The 15,629-nt window shown below is 43.9% G+C and overlaps 8 protein-coding genes across 8 annotated transcripts; 3 read left to right on the forward strand and 5 right to left on the reverse strand.

Moving 5' to 3' along the window:
• Positions 1-695: 695 nt before the first annotated feature.
• Positions 696-1,161, reverse strand: EAF01_008579 (uncharacterized protein; the record flags this gene model as incomplete). The annotated part of the gene is made up of 2 exons (XM_038916835.1): positions 696-917; positions 1,138-1,161. 2 exons carry the CDS (start codon positions 1,159-1,161, stop codon positions 696-698), a joined length of 246 nt encoding a protein of 81 aa, XP_038768197.1.
• A 914-nt stretch (positions 1,162-2,075) lies between these two features.
• Positions 2,076-2,770, reverse strand: EAF01_008580 (uncharacterized protein; the record flags this gene model as incomplete). The annotated part of the gene is made up of 2 exons (XM_038916836.1): positions 2,076-2,406; positions 2,451-2,770. 2 exons carry the CDS (start codon positions 2,768-2,770, stop codon positions 2,076-2,078), a joined length of 651 nt encoding a protein of 216 aa, XP_038768198.1.
• Positions 2,771-3,646: 876 nt separating this feature from the next.
• EAF01_008581 (uncharacterized protein) lies at positions 3,647-4,346 on the forward strand (the record flags this gene model as incomplete). Its single annotated transcript, XM_038916837.1, has 3 exons — positions 3,647-3,678; positions 3,831-4,029; positions 4,128-4,346. 3 exons carry the CDS (start codon positions 3,647-3,649, stop codon positions 4,344-4,346), a joined length of 450 nt encoding a protein of 149 aa, XP_038768199.1.
• Positions 4,347-4,686: 340 nt separating this feature from the next.
• On the reverse strand, positions 4,687-6,183 carry EAF01_008582 (uncharacterized protein; the record flags this gene model as incomplete). Its single annotated transcript, XM_038916838.1, has 2 exons — positions 4,687-5,858; positions 5,907-6,183. 2 exons carry the CDS (start codon positions 6,181-6,183, stop codon positions 4,687-4,689), a joined length of 1,449 nt encoding a protein of 482 aa, XP_038768200.1.
• A 341-nt stretch (positions 6,184-6,524) lies between these two features.
• On the forward strand, positions 6,525-10,567 carry EAF01_008583 (uncharacterized protein; the record flags this gene model as incomplete). Its single annotated transcript, XM_038916839.1, has 3 exons — positions 6,525-7,341; positions 7,391-10,098; positions 10,161-10,567. 3 exons carry the CDS (start codon positions 6,525-6,527, stop codon positions 10,329-10,331), a joined length of 3,696 nt encoding a protein of 1,231 aa, XP_038768201.1. The 3' UTR covers positions 10,332-10,567.
• Positions 10,568-11,134: 567 nt separating this feature from the next.
• EAF01_008584 (uncharacterized protein) lies at positions 11,135-12,795 on the reverse strand. Its single transcript, XM_038916840.1, has 2 exons — positions 11,982-12,795; positions 11,135-11,883 (listed from the first exon to the last, which is right to left on the reverse strand). The coding sequence occupies exons 1-2, from the start codon at positions 12,522-12,524 to the stop codon at positions 11,368-11,370; spliced, it is 1,059 nt and encodes a 352-aa protein (XP_038768202.1). The 5' UTR covers positions 12,525-12,795; the 3' UTR covers positions 11,135-11,367.
• A 531-nt stretch (positions 12,796-13,326) lies between these two features.
• On the reverse strand, positions 13,327-14,339 carry EAF01_008585 (uncharacterized protein; the record flags this gene model as incomplete). The annotated part of the gene is made up of 2 exons (XM_038916841.1): positions 13,327-13,958; positions 14,021-14,339. 2 exons carry the CDS (start codon positions 14,337-14,339, stop codon positions 13,327-13,329), a joined length of 951 nt encoding a protein of 316 aa, XP_038768203.1.
• Positions 14,340-14,581: 242 nt separating this feature from the next.
• EAF01_008586 (uncharacterized protein) lies at positions 14,582-15,416 on the forward strand (the record flags this gene model as incomplete). The annotated part of the gene is made up of 2 exons (XM_038916842.1): positions 14,582-14,872; positions 14,981-15,416. The coding sequence occupies exons 1-2, from the start codon at positions 14,766-14,768 to the stop codon at positions 15,414-15,416; spliced, it is 543 nt and encodes a 180-aa protein (XP_038768204.1). The 5' UTR covers positions 14,582-14,765.
• Positions 15,417-15,629: the final 213 nt, after the last annotated feature.

A 15,629-nucleotide genomic window follows, 5' to 3' on the forward strand; every position in this document is an offset into this window, starting at 1 on the left:
GAAAATTCTATAAGGTTCACCGATTTTGAGCTTGGAGTATAATATATTGTGTTGAAGGGGCTGAGTGTGCGGGTCAGTTGGCCATTTAATGAGTGTGGTAGAGTTTGTATGTCGGGTGGGTTTGTGAAATGAGGAAATAGGAAAGAGCAATGGGTGATTGAGTTGATGATATGTGGGATACATCTCGTAGCGAAAGTATAACAGAGAGGCAGCCAGATCTAATTGCCTCAACCGATATGACCTATGGTCGACTGGGTTACACTGACTTGAATAGAACATGATGGACGCAAGACTATGAATTGCTTAACGGATGAGACAAAATAGGTAATGAATTGCTATGGATCTAGAACACGTATCATCCTAGACAGATCTTTTGTAATATATGAGTATACTTAAACTTTCATCCTGAACAATTATGTTACTTTATAGCTGTTGACAAATTGGAATAAACCAAAGCATTGATATGTCCTGTATATCCCGTATATCCGAAATTCTCCTCCATATCCAGTCACATGGAATACCCATTTCCTACACAAACTCTCTTCGTACACCATATAAGCATGTTTTTGTTCAAATATAAACCCTGACCCTTTCTCAATCTCACTACATCCTCCTCAAACCCAAATCCAAATGTTTAACTTGAACACTCCCATCCCAGTCATTCCTTCGCAGCACCCTTTTCCAGCTCTCCAAACTCAATCTCGTCTTTGCCATTTCTTTGTCAAGAGGTAGTGAGCCCATACAATGTCCCTTGGACAGAGCATCGAGTTCGGGTTGCGCGTCGTGGCGACTAGAGCTGAGAAAGGGGTGCTATAGGCAACGCCATTGCTGATACATGATAATATGCCTATAATAATACTTATGAAAACTATAAAAGTTGCGATGTTGTAGGATAATATAAGGTTGCGCGAATCGTACTGGTAAACGTTTGTTGATCTTCTGTATGTTAGTTACATTGACGTGTTTTAGTTTCCTGTAATGTGCCTATTAACATGGCCGCCTAAAACTGGGACAAAACTGCACTCTTGCGTTGTAATATTGCTTATTGCACTGCACTGATGTACAAGATACAGTTGTGATGATAACACTCAAGGAATTTGAAACTTGGGAAACTTCAATTATATGAAAGCTACTTACGTCAGTTGAGTTTGCGCTGAGCATGCTTATTGTGATGTTTTGATAAAGATCCTCAATTGCCCGATCCAAGTTCGATTGCGACACATGAATTGAGGCTTGCCAAAAGTTCTGCTAATGGCATTGATTTGGTCGACTATATCGTTCGGACATCGAAGAGTTAGACTACACAATAGGGCGGTTACTATTGCAAGAGGAATTGTCCATTCTCATTTTGTCACAATCAATAGTGATGCCTCTTACTAGTACATCTCTCCCCAAACTGTTAGTAAAATTCTCACATGCGTCGAGCCCACTTCTTGAAATCAAGTTGGAAGAGTCATCAACTAAAAGTTCCCCACTAGCTTTAGAAACTTCTTCAAGTACAGTAATGTTACCCACTAAGAGGTTGCATAGAGCTACAGACGACGCAATGTAGGAGTCATGTTTAGTATATGGATAAACTTTGAAGTCATTGAAGTCGTTAGCGTGAGAATCCATTAGTACAGGTCCAAACCTTATGGTCTGAAGACTGGTGATTGCTTGGTCGCCATTCTCGACATCAAAACCTACCTCGTAAGACGTGTTACTTAGCGAGCATAAGAAATCATTTCGCGAGGTCTGCACCCATAATTGTACGTTTGGCTTCGAATAGGCACTTAAATTAGACGGTAGTAACCAGAGGTTCTCACGATTGTAACTGTAACCTAAGAAGTCGAAATCCGCGAAGAGCTGTGTGAATGCAGAAAACATAAGCGTTGAAAAGCAAGGTTAATAAGAGTATGGCCGGCTTACAGTAGTAATAGTGCCTAGGATTGAAAGTAGATAAGGCGTTGTTGTATCATTAGGAAGGGAGGCGATAAAATTGTTGAAGAATTGCTGTTGGACATCTGTCGATGGTGAACATCTTATGGTCCGCCCCCAAAAATTGTAAGTAGTAAGACGAATTTTCGGCCGGTGGATCATGCGGAAGAACATCCATACTTTCGGCTCCAGACACTGAGTGCAGAAAGTTCCGCTGTCGGCCGAGCGATTGGATCGAACCTTGGATAGTAAAATCCTTCTGAGATCCAATCGATAGTTGGAACTTCTGCTGGTTGCCTTTCAATAGAAATGCCTGGGACCACAGACAAAGCGGCGGGCGGTGCAGTGGCTGCTAGAGCTACCAACCTGTACGAAAAAAAGTAGAAGTCGTGACTTATTTCATATGAGGTGGCGTTACTTACCAGGGACACAATGCTAATAGCACGGCCAAAATGGCATGTGCAAGTAATTAGGCTGCTCCTGTTGCGGCTACGAATAGTCAAGCAGTAGCATAAGCAAATATAGTATCAAACCTGATAGCCCATTGCTTGCGTAACGGTGATCCAGCCAGTCTACCAAGGGAAGAGAAATAGAAGTGATGCCCAATGGCTAGAGCATACCCACACAAGACGAGCAATATCATAAACCAGAGGGGTTGCCATGCAATTCCCCATTTCACGTAGTGTCGTGATCTATGTATCTTGCGGGAATCTGGCGAATGAAAAGGTGCATCCACATCAAGGGAAAGGGCTCGGTGTGAGCCCTGCACATGAACCGAGTTTTGCGGTGTCAAATTGATACATTCAAAACTACTTTCTGAGAATGTGCTCCCCTTTTCGTGACCTTGGACCATGCTAGGCTGAATGGTATAACCGATTGCTATGGTGTGCCTGGTATGGAGATTCCGTCATGTATACAAGGGAACAGTATGAGAATGTTGAGCGACCAAATCAAAACTGGACGCTTTTGTCAAAAGAATTGGTCAAAAAACTACGATTCTCGAACCAGATGTTGAGTCAAGATGTCTGCGAAATGCTCAGGGGGTGGTGAACTATCTACAATCTCCTAGTCTTGGAAGAGCCATTTGGGAACTCGAAACGACAAGAAACGGTTTGGATTTAGAAAAGACATTGGCTTATTGAAATTCGGTTTGTTATCATTCCGCCTCAGGAGAGACTTCGCCCACGAGAAGGATTTTTCTGCGGAGGCATCCTGTATTGCATTCATACAACATTCAAGAATAGGCCAATAGAGTGCAGAGATTGTTCCACACTCGTAGTGCAATAATTGGTTTCTAGAGAACGCATACCACGAAGGTAGGTTGATCATGTTTCTAGACCTAGGTAATCTGGGGGCTGTCAGCTATTCACTGAACATGTCAGCTGGGTCATGATATATTGTAATTTTTCAATAGGGTTTCGGGATCTGTTGAACATTTGAAATTGTGACAAAATGATATATATTTATCACTTTTATTCAACCCTGGAAAAACGAGAATGTGAATAGAAGTAAGTCAAGAGAATTAATTTCAATCAACATGAGAGAGAGCATGGCGAGGGTTCGTGAGAAGAAATGGAACTGTGGGACCTGAGGCAAAACTATTTTATTTGTTCGCTTACTAGCGTCCACGTGCGCCCACACAATTGCTTGAATTCCTATTAACATTTTTCGAACTTTCAAAGTCTCACCAAAGACATCGACAACCACACGGCACTCTTTCAACGACAAGATGCCTACCCATTTGAGCAAAACCCGCAAGCAGTACGTTCTATCCCTCGAAATCGCAGTTTCCTATCGACAAATTACAAACCGATTGAGCGCACGCCCAGATCAATTCCCCTCGAAACTGTTGATAGTGTATTGGATGGAGGATTGAAAAAGAATTGAAGCTGACGAGATTTTTTTCTGTATAGCCGCGGTCATGTTTCCGCCGGTAAAGGTCGTGTAGGAAAGCACCGCAAGCATCCAGGTGGTCGCGGTCTTGCTGGTGGTCAACATCATCACCGAACCAACATGGATAAGTACCATCCAGGTTACTTCGGAAAGGTCGGTATGAGATACTTCCACAAGCAAGGCAACCACTTCTGGAAGCCAGTTGTCAACCTTGACAAGGTACGTTCAATCCTACAATTTGGATCGCGGGAAAGTTTAGGACTTTCGAGATGCAACGACCATGACACAAGAATATATTTACTAATATTGTTCTCTAGCTTTGGTCCCTCGTCCCAGCCGAGAAGCGTGATGAATATCTCTCCGGCGAAAAGAAAGACACCGTCCCAGTCCTCGACCTTCTCCCACTCGGCTACTCAAAAGTTCTCGGAAAGGGTAGAATCCCAGAAATACCATTGGTTGTACGCGCAAGATGGTTCAGCAAGGAGGCAGAGAGAAAGATCACAGAGGCTGGAGGAGTTGTTGAATTGGTTGCATAAATGGGAAAATTCATAGCGAATGGATTATAGGTTTTCTCAAAATACCATAAATGGCTTCTGAACAAATGGCTATTGGAGTTCTTGATGAAAATGAAAGGAATTATGAAACCATTTTTTCGTTGGTGAATTGATTTTCATTATTATGGGTGCTATGCTATCTGAGAGAAGATTCACTTTCCGGAGAAACCTCTACACCTATATTGGGTGCTATATAAAACGGTATCTTGAGGACTGGCATGCAAGATCTCCATGTCCTCACAATACTAATATATATACAATAAAGTCCCAAACCAAATTTACCAAACTCCACATAATCCCAAAAGCGCCAATACGCCATTCATTACGCTGGAATCATACTTAATTCGTCATCATAATCTTCGTTCTTGATGTCATCTTGCGTTGGTTCCAGAAGGAATGGATGATTCAAGGCATCTTCTGCGCTAATACGTTTGTGCGGATTGAGCTCCAAGCAGCGCTCCAAAAATTCGACGGCCAATTTCTCTTCCTTGGTCAATGGCTGTTCCGCCCCATCTGGTCCTCCATCATTTCTACATGTTGACCATAGGATGATTTTCTCCAACGCGAACCCAGCCTGGCCAATCGTGGGAATATTGGTTTCAAAAACAGTCCCGTGAAGATAAGCACAGTTCTTCATTCTCTTGACTCCAAATATGGTAGCAATCTCAATCATTGCCTCGACATCATCAGCTGAATTGAAGAACGGAAAACGTTTTGAAAGTACAGTCAAGAGTATCACTCCGGCAGACCAAATGTCAATTTTCGTCCTTTGCTCTTGACACTTGAAAAGCACCTCAGGAGCCCGAAAGCCACGAGTTCCAGCTCGATTTGCACGCCGCGATGGCCGACTGTCATGTTTTGGGTAGCCAGCCGATGGCAAATTTTGAATGGCTACACTATTCTCCAGCTTCCTTTTGCGTGTGTCATAATCCCTTGTACACAGACAAGATTTGCAATCCTCTTCTTCTCGCTCTGCCAATCCAAAGTCCACAAGTACGCCTCTTTTCTTATCCGGCTCGTAGAGAAAATTTGTTGGTTTGATGTCCCGATGAAGAATACCCTGGGCATGAACGGCCTTTAGAGCGGTGAACAACGACCGGAAATACACCTGCATATCTGAGACTTTCATCTTCCTAAAATATTCTCTGAAATCCGTATGTCTGAAATATGGTAAAACTGCAACTACTTGATCGGTGTGTCTGAATGCTGTAATGAGGGGGCAGACTGAATCGCAGCCTCGGAGGTCGTTTAGGAGGTCTAGCTCATTGAGGATTCGAGTTGGACTACTTGTAACATAGATTTTCTTTATGGCAACATACTTTTTCCTACGGCGTTGTTGATTATATTGGTCCAACACTTCTCGAATTCCACCGGTCCTCCTTTTCTTCACGGGCGGTGACGTCCATGCAGAATGTTCTTTCTCTTCAATATCCCAATCATTATCGTAGTGCTCATATAAGAGATCCTCTGCTTTGTAAACGGTAGAAAATGTACCTGAGTCGCGTTAGTAACTGTACCATAACATACAATTGCTTGATTTACCCTCTCCAATACGATTTATCAGCCGAAATCGATCTTTTATGCCCTTGAAAGTTGCTTCGAATTTGGCGATATCCTCTGCAGTAGCAGCATCAACGGCATCATCACTTTCGTCAGAGTCTTCCGAATACCCTTCCTCTTGAAGCCTTTCGTTATCTTCAGTTCTTGATTCATCATTCTCGAGGCCCTCTTCGTTCATTGACTCCTCTTGATTTGTCTCGTCATTGTGAATTTGGAAAGAATTTTTGGTATTCCCTTGACGTTGACGTGTTGTTGACATATTGCTATTGAGTAGAATTGTGAGTAAATTGAGATTCTTAAAGACCCATCACTGAATGGAGTCGAGACCTCAATCGGTTTGCATAGTACAGTCTACGCAGTAGTAATTTGTTGCTCGCTGTATGTGATTTTTGGCGGGGTCTTTAATAAGTCGCGGTCAAATCGCGATGCAGAATCTAGGCGCTAGTCTTGAAGTGGTAGAAAGTCAACATCAATAAACACAAAACCCCTAGCAACTATTGTCGCAAACCTCACTCGTACAAACAAGTAAATCATCGACAATACACAACCTCGTTTTATGTATTCTACTGCGATTCTGGAGAGGTCGTCATTGTCGAAAATATGGATACAATAGATTTCGATATCAATGATGCTCTTAAGCATTATATGAGCGACCCCGCTACTGTTCCGACACCAGAGGCAGATTCCAACCTTGCCGATTGCGAAAATGACCCCGAATCACTCACAAATGCCCTGGTCAACAGTGTCCTTAACCCCATCGTGGATTCAGTTGCAGAGAATCCAGATGCTATAACAAGAAGTTCATCATTTGATTCCTTGCAATTTCTGCTAAAGTGTGTACCAGTTTGTCCTCAATCTACTCAAAATTACCCCACCGAACCAGATTCTGAACTCTTCAAACTTTCTAGATCCTCCTCCGCCCTACCTACACATGCCTTGAGCAAGATATTTGACCTCATAGTCTCCGGCCTTTCTGCCGAAGCGGATATTATCCATAACGATCTCGAAACAGATGAACAGGAATTAGTCGCTCACCACAAACAATTACTGGGGATCTTTGGATTCCTTTTACAATGGACGATCGCAGCGGTGGAAACCAAGGCGGCCGAGAAGTCGACAACTGCTCCGGTAGCTCGTGGAAGAGGCAAGGCCTCAAAAGCTAAAGCAAGTGCGAAAAACGAGAATTGGGACTCATCTGCTCAATTACAAACAGCACTTGACACTATGTGCAAGGTCTTAAAGTTAAAGCTTTCCAAGATATTTATAACAACATCCGAGAGGGATACATTCATAAGTCTATTCACGAGACCTGTGTATATGGTACTAGAGAGTGAGCAAAGAGTTAAGAATACAGCAATCCGGATGCACGCTTTCAAAGTGCTCTGCATTGCTGTTAAGCATCACGGCCACGGTTATGGTAGGTTATTTTCAGCTGTATGAAGGAGTTTGAACTGACTAAATGATAGCTGCACAAATATCTATCGTGCAGAATTTGACCTACTTCGAGCATTTAGCAGAACCTATGGCCGAATTCTTGCATATTTTATCAGAGCAATATGATTATCCTCAATTATCGGACGAAATCATTCGAGAGCTAAGCAACAAAGAATTCAATAGTAATGATACTAAAGGACCGAAGTCGGTCTCAACATTTATCGTCAAACTTTCTGAACTCGCTCCTAGGCTGGTTATCAAGCAAATGACTATGTTGGCAAAACAACTGGATAGCGAAAACTACGCAGTACGATGTGCCCTCATCGAAATTTGTGGAAACCTCATAGCAGACCTGAGTAAGCAGGAAGAACGTGGCGATAACCACAAATCGCAACTCAATGCATTCTTTGATGTATTGGAAGAACGATTCTTGGATATCAACCCTTACTGTAGATGTCGGGCAATCCAAGTTTATATCAAGCTTTGTGAACTCGAACAAAAGTTTCCAAAGCGTCGGCAGAGAGTCGCCGAATTGGCCGCGCGAAGTTTAGAGGATAAGAGTAGCAATGTCCGCCGAAATGCCGTCAAACTCTTGGGAACCTTGATCAAAACTCATCCATTTAGTCTAATGCACGGATCACAGTTGAATTTCAAGGAGTGGAATTCTCGATTAGAGGCAGTTGATGCGGAGCTAAATGCACTTAAGCCCCCAGCCGAAGCAGCTGGATTAGCTGATACTACCACAGCAGAAGCAGATCCCCAACTACTAGACGATGCTACTGTTCTGGAATCGTATTCTCCCAAGAAGGCTCAAGCACCTATGAGCGACGAGGAAAAGATAGCGGCAATCAAAAAAGCACAAGAAGAAGCTGCTACTTCAGAAGCTATCAATAAATTAACTTTAACCAGGCGATACTATGTTGAGGCTCTTAAATTTATTGAAGTTCTACATGGAGCTACTACCATTATCTGTCAACTGCTTGGATCAAAAAACAAGAGCGAAGTTATTGAGGCTATGGACTACTTCGAAGTTGGCGATGCTTACAGTATCGAACAAAATAAGCTTGGCATCAGAAGAATGTTACGTCTAATCTGGACCAAGGGTAATAGTGACGAAGGAAAGGGTGTTCAAAATCATCTTATTGATTGTTACAAACGCCTCTTTTTTGAAGCCCCTGATACGTACAGTGGAAATGACGCTGCGAATTACGTTGCACGTAATATGATTAGTTTGACGTTTGGAGCGACACCGGCAGAATTAACCTCTCTTGAACAACTATTAAGCACCATGATGAAGGCAAATCATATTCCGGATCTCGTCATCTCAAAACTTTGGCAAGTCTATGGAGTCCAGAAGAGAGAAATATCGAAGAGTCAGAGACGAGGTGCAATCATTGTGTTAGGTATGCTTGCTACCGCAAAGCCGGAAATTGTGGTTGGGGAAATGGAGACAATGTTAAGGATTGGTTTGGGGAGTCTCGGTAGATCAGACTTGCAGTTGGCCAAATACACATGCTTAGCCCTGCGACGAATTAACCCTACGGGAAGGCAAGCGACACAGCAAACTTCAAAGCTTAGTAATGATCATGCCGTTCTCGGAAAGTTGGCCGCTATTATCGAAGTGGAGTCTGATAATAAAGAGTGGTATGGTGTCGCTGAACAGGCGATTAGTGCTATCTATGCCCTTTCGAAACATCCAGACAACCTTTGCTCAGAGATCCTTCGAAGAAAGACAAAATCGGTATTCCAGCGGCGAGCTGCGACATCGCCTCGAACCAAATTGGATCAGGACGATGATACAGACATGATGGACGTAGATATGCCGGATGCCGACACCGAAGAACAGGGACGAGAAGAAGAAGCGCCACCGGTGAAGACTGAAACTCCAGCGCCATCCGAAAACAAGCACAAGGGTTCTGTTGCATTATCGCAACTTCTGTTCATAGTCGGACATGTTGCTATCAAGCAGATTGTGCATCTTGAGCTTTGCGAAATGGATTTCAAGAGGCGGAAGGTAGACGCTGAAAAGAACAAAGCAGCGGAGACACCAGCAGATAAGGCCGCGAAAGAAGCTGCCGATGATCTCGACATGATAGGAGGAACAACAGAAGATGATTTCACAGACGCCATGTCACATATCAGAGAACGTGAACTATTATTTGGACAAAATTCTCTACTCGCTAACTTTGGACCACTTGTGGCCGAAATTTGTTCCAACAATACAACCTACAAGGATCGCAACCTTCAAGCAGCTGCTACCCTCTGCTTGGCAAAGCTCATGTGCGTCAGCTCCGAATATTGTGAAACCAATCTACCTCTTCTCATCACTATTATGGAGCGATCGAAGGATCCGATTATCCGTTCGAACGTAGTAATCGCTCTTGGTGATATGGCTGTCTGCTTTAACCATCTCATCGACGAAAATACCGATTTCCTATATAGACGATTGAACGATAAGGATGCAAGTGTGAAGAGAACTTGTTTGATGACTCTCACTTTCCTCATTCTTGCCGGTCAAGTGAAGGTTAAGGGGCAACTAGGAGAGATGGCAAAATGTCTCGAAGATGATGACAAACGTATCGCAGATTTAAGCAGAATGTTCTTTACTGAACTGAGCACGAAGGATAATGCTGTATATAATCACTTTGTTGATATGTTCAGCTTGCTCAGTGCCGAGAAGGAACTTGAAGAGGATGCTCTCAGAAGAATCATCAAGTTCTTGGCTGGATTTATTGAAAAGGTATGTGGCTACTTCTCTGTAAATAATTCTTTCACAGGAATTGATACTGATCTTATAAATAGGATAAACATGCCCGCCAACTTGCCGATAAGCTGGCAGCTCGATTAGCTAGATGTGAAAGCGAAAGACAGTGGAATGATGTCGCGTATGCTTTGAGTTTATTACAACACAAGAATGAAGAGATTACCAAGTTGGTACAGGGTGGGTTCAGAGTTGTACAGGCTAGTGCTTGAATTTACGTCGAAGGTGTGTGTTAGGCAGGAGATGAAAACTGGGAATGGGTATCCTTGTATCGGATGGTTGATGATAATGATGATTACGGTGTTAGGGTTATGACCGTCGAGGAATGATACTTGATACCTGGCGTTGGGTTGTATGATGTATTAATGATCTTGATGGATATAAGGTTCTCGATATACAATACCCCAGAATTATCTAGGTGCAAATATAAACTCGAAGTGATTTTGATAATGAGGATGAATGGATCATGTCTATCTACACTTCTTTTCTGTCGTAGCGTGCATTTACTCAGCTAGCTACTCTACAGTTGGATTGCGTACCTAGATATATTGTGTAGTACTCGTAAAACCGTACCGAGAGAATGCTAGATACTACCTATGAAGTACCTAGCAATCAGTTTACATTGAATAATCACTCCTCTCGGCGACGGATAGAAATGTTTAAGAAAAAATTTCCGAGCTCACCGGGGAAGTATTCACCTCTCCGGTGAGCCTCGAGCTTTGGTTTTCTTTCTTGTACCAGATGGGAGATTAGTCGAGATGACATGACATGACGTGAGAACGACAATTTTGCATTTCCTCGTGTGCAATTGTGATAATGTGATATCTTACTGAGAGTAAAAGAATCGAGGTGTTTGAATACGGAATAGAGGGTATGAGAATAGAATAGAATGGAATCGTAATCACTGTACCATTCTCAACATCCTTGGCTTTTTTGCTCCCAAAACCCTATTTCAATTTCAATGTCTGGACCGGAAAAGAAAAGTTAGATAAAATAGGTAGGAATGTTTCTTTCTCGCTGTATACTCCTATTATATGTATTACCAGCGCTATCCATTCATTTTCTTATTCATGGAATGTAACGAGGGTAAAGTAAAAATGCTTCAAGCTGCCTACAAATTTCGCAATAAGGGTATCATGCATACATTAATCGATCCGGATTGTCCTGCAACCTCCTCTTCCCTTTGTACGTCCTGCCTGCTTTTCCTATTTCCTTCCTGAGGACCTCTCTCTCGTGTAGCAATATCGCTTAATTCCCAATACTCCACACTTCTACCCCTATGATATCGAATTTCTCCCCCTCCTCACTCAATGGTTCGTTTCCGAACGTGGGACAACTGCTACTTACGCCCTTCTCGAACGTATCATCTAACCAAAGTCCATAATGTCCATCTCCACCTCCTATTGATAGAAATCCCGTTTCGCAAAACATCATATAGTCGTTTATTCCAGAGTAGGGGAAGGCTTTGAAACGGATTCGTTCGGGTGTGCTGGCGCCTGATTTGATGGAGGAGGGGGATTTGAGAGGGGATTGGGAGAAAGTGAGAGAGAGGAGTGAAGAGGGGTGGGAGGGATTATGGTTCTGATCTCGAGGAGCGCCGATGGTAGTTGAGCGTTGCAAATTTGTTGTGTCGGCGGAAGGGGGAGGAGGAAGATTCGCTAGTAGAGAGGAGGAAAGGATGGTTGCGCGCCAGAGGAAACATTCTCCTGTACCAAAATAGTGAGGCGCGGGGTGCGGTGCTTCAGTCAGGTATGCGCCAAATAACTATACTCAAAAATCTCATTAGCCAAATGCCCAATCTCATACGCATCGCAAAGATCTCCAAGATATCAACCAGACAAGATATACACAGGAATACATACCCCGCCCTCTCCATCCTTAACAACCAACACGAAGCCATTCCTCAAACCCCTCAAGTCATCACACTTCTTGTAAAGCGTCCCCAAACTAACCCCATCCTGTTCCAAACTATAAACCAAATTCCACTCCTCGCACAACTGTAAGCGTGGGGGAACCAGTAATCTAATTTCCTCCGCCAATGCGCGACTCAACAACTGCGCAGACGGATCTGTATTTTCTCTCCACCCCTTCAACATCACTGGATACAAAGGCGGTGGTTGAAAGGGCGACGCGGTTCGATGAGGAGGTGTATAGACGCCTTGAATACCATTTTGTGCAGGGGAAAATGATGGAGAGTGCGATTTCGCGTGATTAGAAGTATTGTTGTGATGATTCCCATTGCCGTTACCCGAATGAGTGGAGGGTTCGGTGGAAAAACGCCGCAGTAGTCCAGTGACTGCGGTGGAAATGGTCGGGACAGCCCAGCTTGTGGAGTTTGAGAGGGTGGGAGTAGAGGTGCCGGAGGAGGACATGGGGGTTTCGTCGTGATAGCGATTATTGGGCATTGTGGATGGATGCGATTGTGAATGGTTTCACTGCATGAATGGATCTGCTCGTAGGTATATGTTGTGTATGCTATGCGCGAGTATTACTGGAACGTTTCGTGGTTTTGTTCCAAGGATAGCTTGGAATTTTGGAATGTGAGAAGTAAAGCTTTCGTGGGATGGAATCCGAGATGGTAACTGTAGTAAGGGTAAGGGAGAGAAAGAATTATGATACAGTTTCAAAGTTGCCGTACTTGGGTAATTGGGTAATTGGGTAATTGGGTAATTGGTTGGAGTGAATTCACCCATTCGTGGTCTGATGAAAAGAAAGATGTCGTCGATTGTCGATTTCCAAATGCCAGTGCTTTGATTGTTGAAGGGGGGTGCCACTAATAAGTTTCAATTGGTTAGATCAGCTGAGATACGGATAAGGCTGAAAGGTGTGCGGGAGCCAAGAAATGTTTGTTTGAGTGGCGAGAGTGGTGAATATCAATCAATGTTGTCGTCTTTAAACTCTCATTATATTTCTCTCGGCGAGGTTGCATTCTTCCATCTAATATACAACATATATATATATCTCCATTGATATATACCATCCCAAGTCGACGGTTCAACGACATCCATGCCCCCTTTTTGTACGTTATCAAAATGAACCATCGGACGATTTTATGTATGACAACCTTCAGAATGGATTGCCATCTACCTTGCATCAATTCATTATGCTGTATCACCAATCCACAAATTACATACAAACCTGCACTTGAAACCCAAAGAGGTAGATCATGTGTCAAGCATCTTTCAATCATTCACGAGATATCTATAACTACCTCTCATCCAAGAATTTCCTAATCCCCTCAATTACACCTTCAGGACTTGGCTTCCCAGCACAAACATCCGGTTCATAATCAAAAGTTTTCTTAAGATAATCCCTGGTAGTAGGTCCAATTGTGGCGATGAAAGTCTTTCTCTTTCCATCTTGTCCATCCGCTCGTATTATTTTCCCAGTTTGGGAATCTAACATCCCTAGCGATCGTAGCATAGCATCGCATCCTGTCGGCGAGAAAACAACGACCCATCTAGCATCCCTATTCTCCGTCTTCTTTAATAAAGCTTTGAAATCTTCTTCGAACGATTCCATTACTCCCGTCCCATAAACGACGACTTCATCGACTTGAATTCGTTTCTCGGCCGATAATTCTGGATCCATCAATGTTTTAGGAATAATGTCTCGTCTCTGTTCTCCAACCATAAAAAGGAGAGGTGGCTTTATGGAGCGATCTTTATACCAATTCCCATAGTGTTCCAACATGTAATGTGCCAATGCTTCTCCATTTCCCGATTCGGCTCCAAAGATATTCAAAGCGGGGGTTTGAGGTATCGATCGTAATGCTCGTGAAGTAGCTGGGCCGACGGTATAGACTGGTATATTGTGTAGATATGGCCATTCATCGCTCTCTAGATTAATATCTATTAGTCAATGATCTCTACCACTCAACCACATGAAATCCATCACATACCATCTTCATTCTTCCCCTCCTCCACCAACTTCGCAAATAATTCCACAGCCCTCTGACTTGTAAAAATCAAGCCTCCATATTTCTTCCCCTCTTCATTTCCAATGCCCCTCTCCTGGAGTAACCTCCTAACCTCCTCCACTCCCTCATCCACAAACCGATGTTCCAATACCGGCACAAAGATCGGCTCGAACCCCCTCTCACTCCCCTCTACCCCTCCTCCATGTCTCATCGCATTGAAACTCACTTCCTCAAACCTCTCCTCATACCCATCATTCGGCACACTCTTCGTCTTCAGCAAAAACGTCGGTATTCTCCCCATTCTTTCGATTCCTCAATTTCCTTCTCTCCTATCTCTCAAATTCATTCGCGTCGTAATTTCCCTAGATACAAACATCAAAGTCTCACAGTCCTAAATAGCACATGAAACTTTATCCATCCATCCATCCATCCATCCATCCATCCCACTTGCGGGGCGCATGTCGGAGAAATGATGATTAGTCTCTGCTCCCAGCAATCAGAACTCCAACTCTTCCTATTCGTCAATGACATGTCAATCTTTTAAGCTTAATCCATACCCGTGTACCCCTGTACCCATGCGGAAAATGCGGAAAAGGCCGATCATTTTCCTTTTCTTACAAACCAGAGCTTCAATTATTAATGTATATCTGGACATTGTTGTACATTTTCTAAGCTTCACAATTGTTTCGTGTAATTCTTTTCCTTTCTGAAAATAATAAAGGCGAACATGTCAGAAGACACACAGGATGAAACCACAAATACACCTACTGCGAGCGCGGCCGTCCCTCCAAAAAAATATCCCAAAGGTGTAATATTAGGAAAAGATGGGAAACCGTAAGTTATACTTAATTCCCCCTCCCCTTCCCCCCTCCTATCAATCTCACCCCATCGCATATATCCATTGACTCAAACCCACACTAACCCTCCCTCCCCTCCTCTCAGCTGCCGCTCCTGCAACTCCTTCGCCTCCTTCACCAGCACCACCAAATCTCTCCAAACCTCCTCCTCCTCTTCCTCCTCCCCTCCCACCCCTCCCACCGACTGCCCCCCCGACATCGAAGCCCTCGGCCGCGCCTCCTGGACCTTCCTCCACACCCTCTCCGCCTCCTACCCCAACACCCCCACCCCCACCGACCGCACCAACATCTCCACCTTCATGAGCCTCTTCTCCCAGCTGTACCCCTGCTGGACCTGCGCCTCGGATTTCCAATCCTACATGGCCGAGAACAAGGTGCGCACGGAGAGTCGCGCCGAGTTTGGGAAGTGGATGTGCGAGGCCCATAATGATGTGAATCGGAAGTTGGGGAAGAGGGAGTTTGATTGCGACCGCTGGGAGGAGAGGTGGAGGACCGGCTGGAGGGATGGGAGATGTGGATAGCTGTGGGCAGGAGAGGGGAGAGGTTCTAATTCTTCAAAGTGCTTAAAATTGAGTTTGGGAGTGTAAAAAGGGATGGTTGGGACTTTGGTAGTGGCAGGGTATATTTATCTTGTGAAGTGGACAGAGGTTCGAATCTGGGAACGTGCAAGAGATGGTCTCGTGAAATAGGATGGGGGGATGTATTATATGAATGGAGAGAGGGTGTACGATATG

This window comes from Botrytis porri (genome assembly GCF_014898465.1).
Source record: "Botrytis porri strain MUCL 3234 chromosome Unknown BPOR_011, whole genome shotgun sequence".
NCBI classification, from domain to species: Eukaryota; Fungi; Ascomycota; class Leotiomycetes; order Helotiales; family Sclerotiniaceae; genus Botrytis; species Botrytis porri.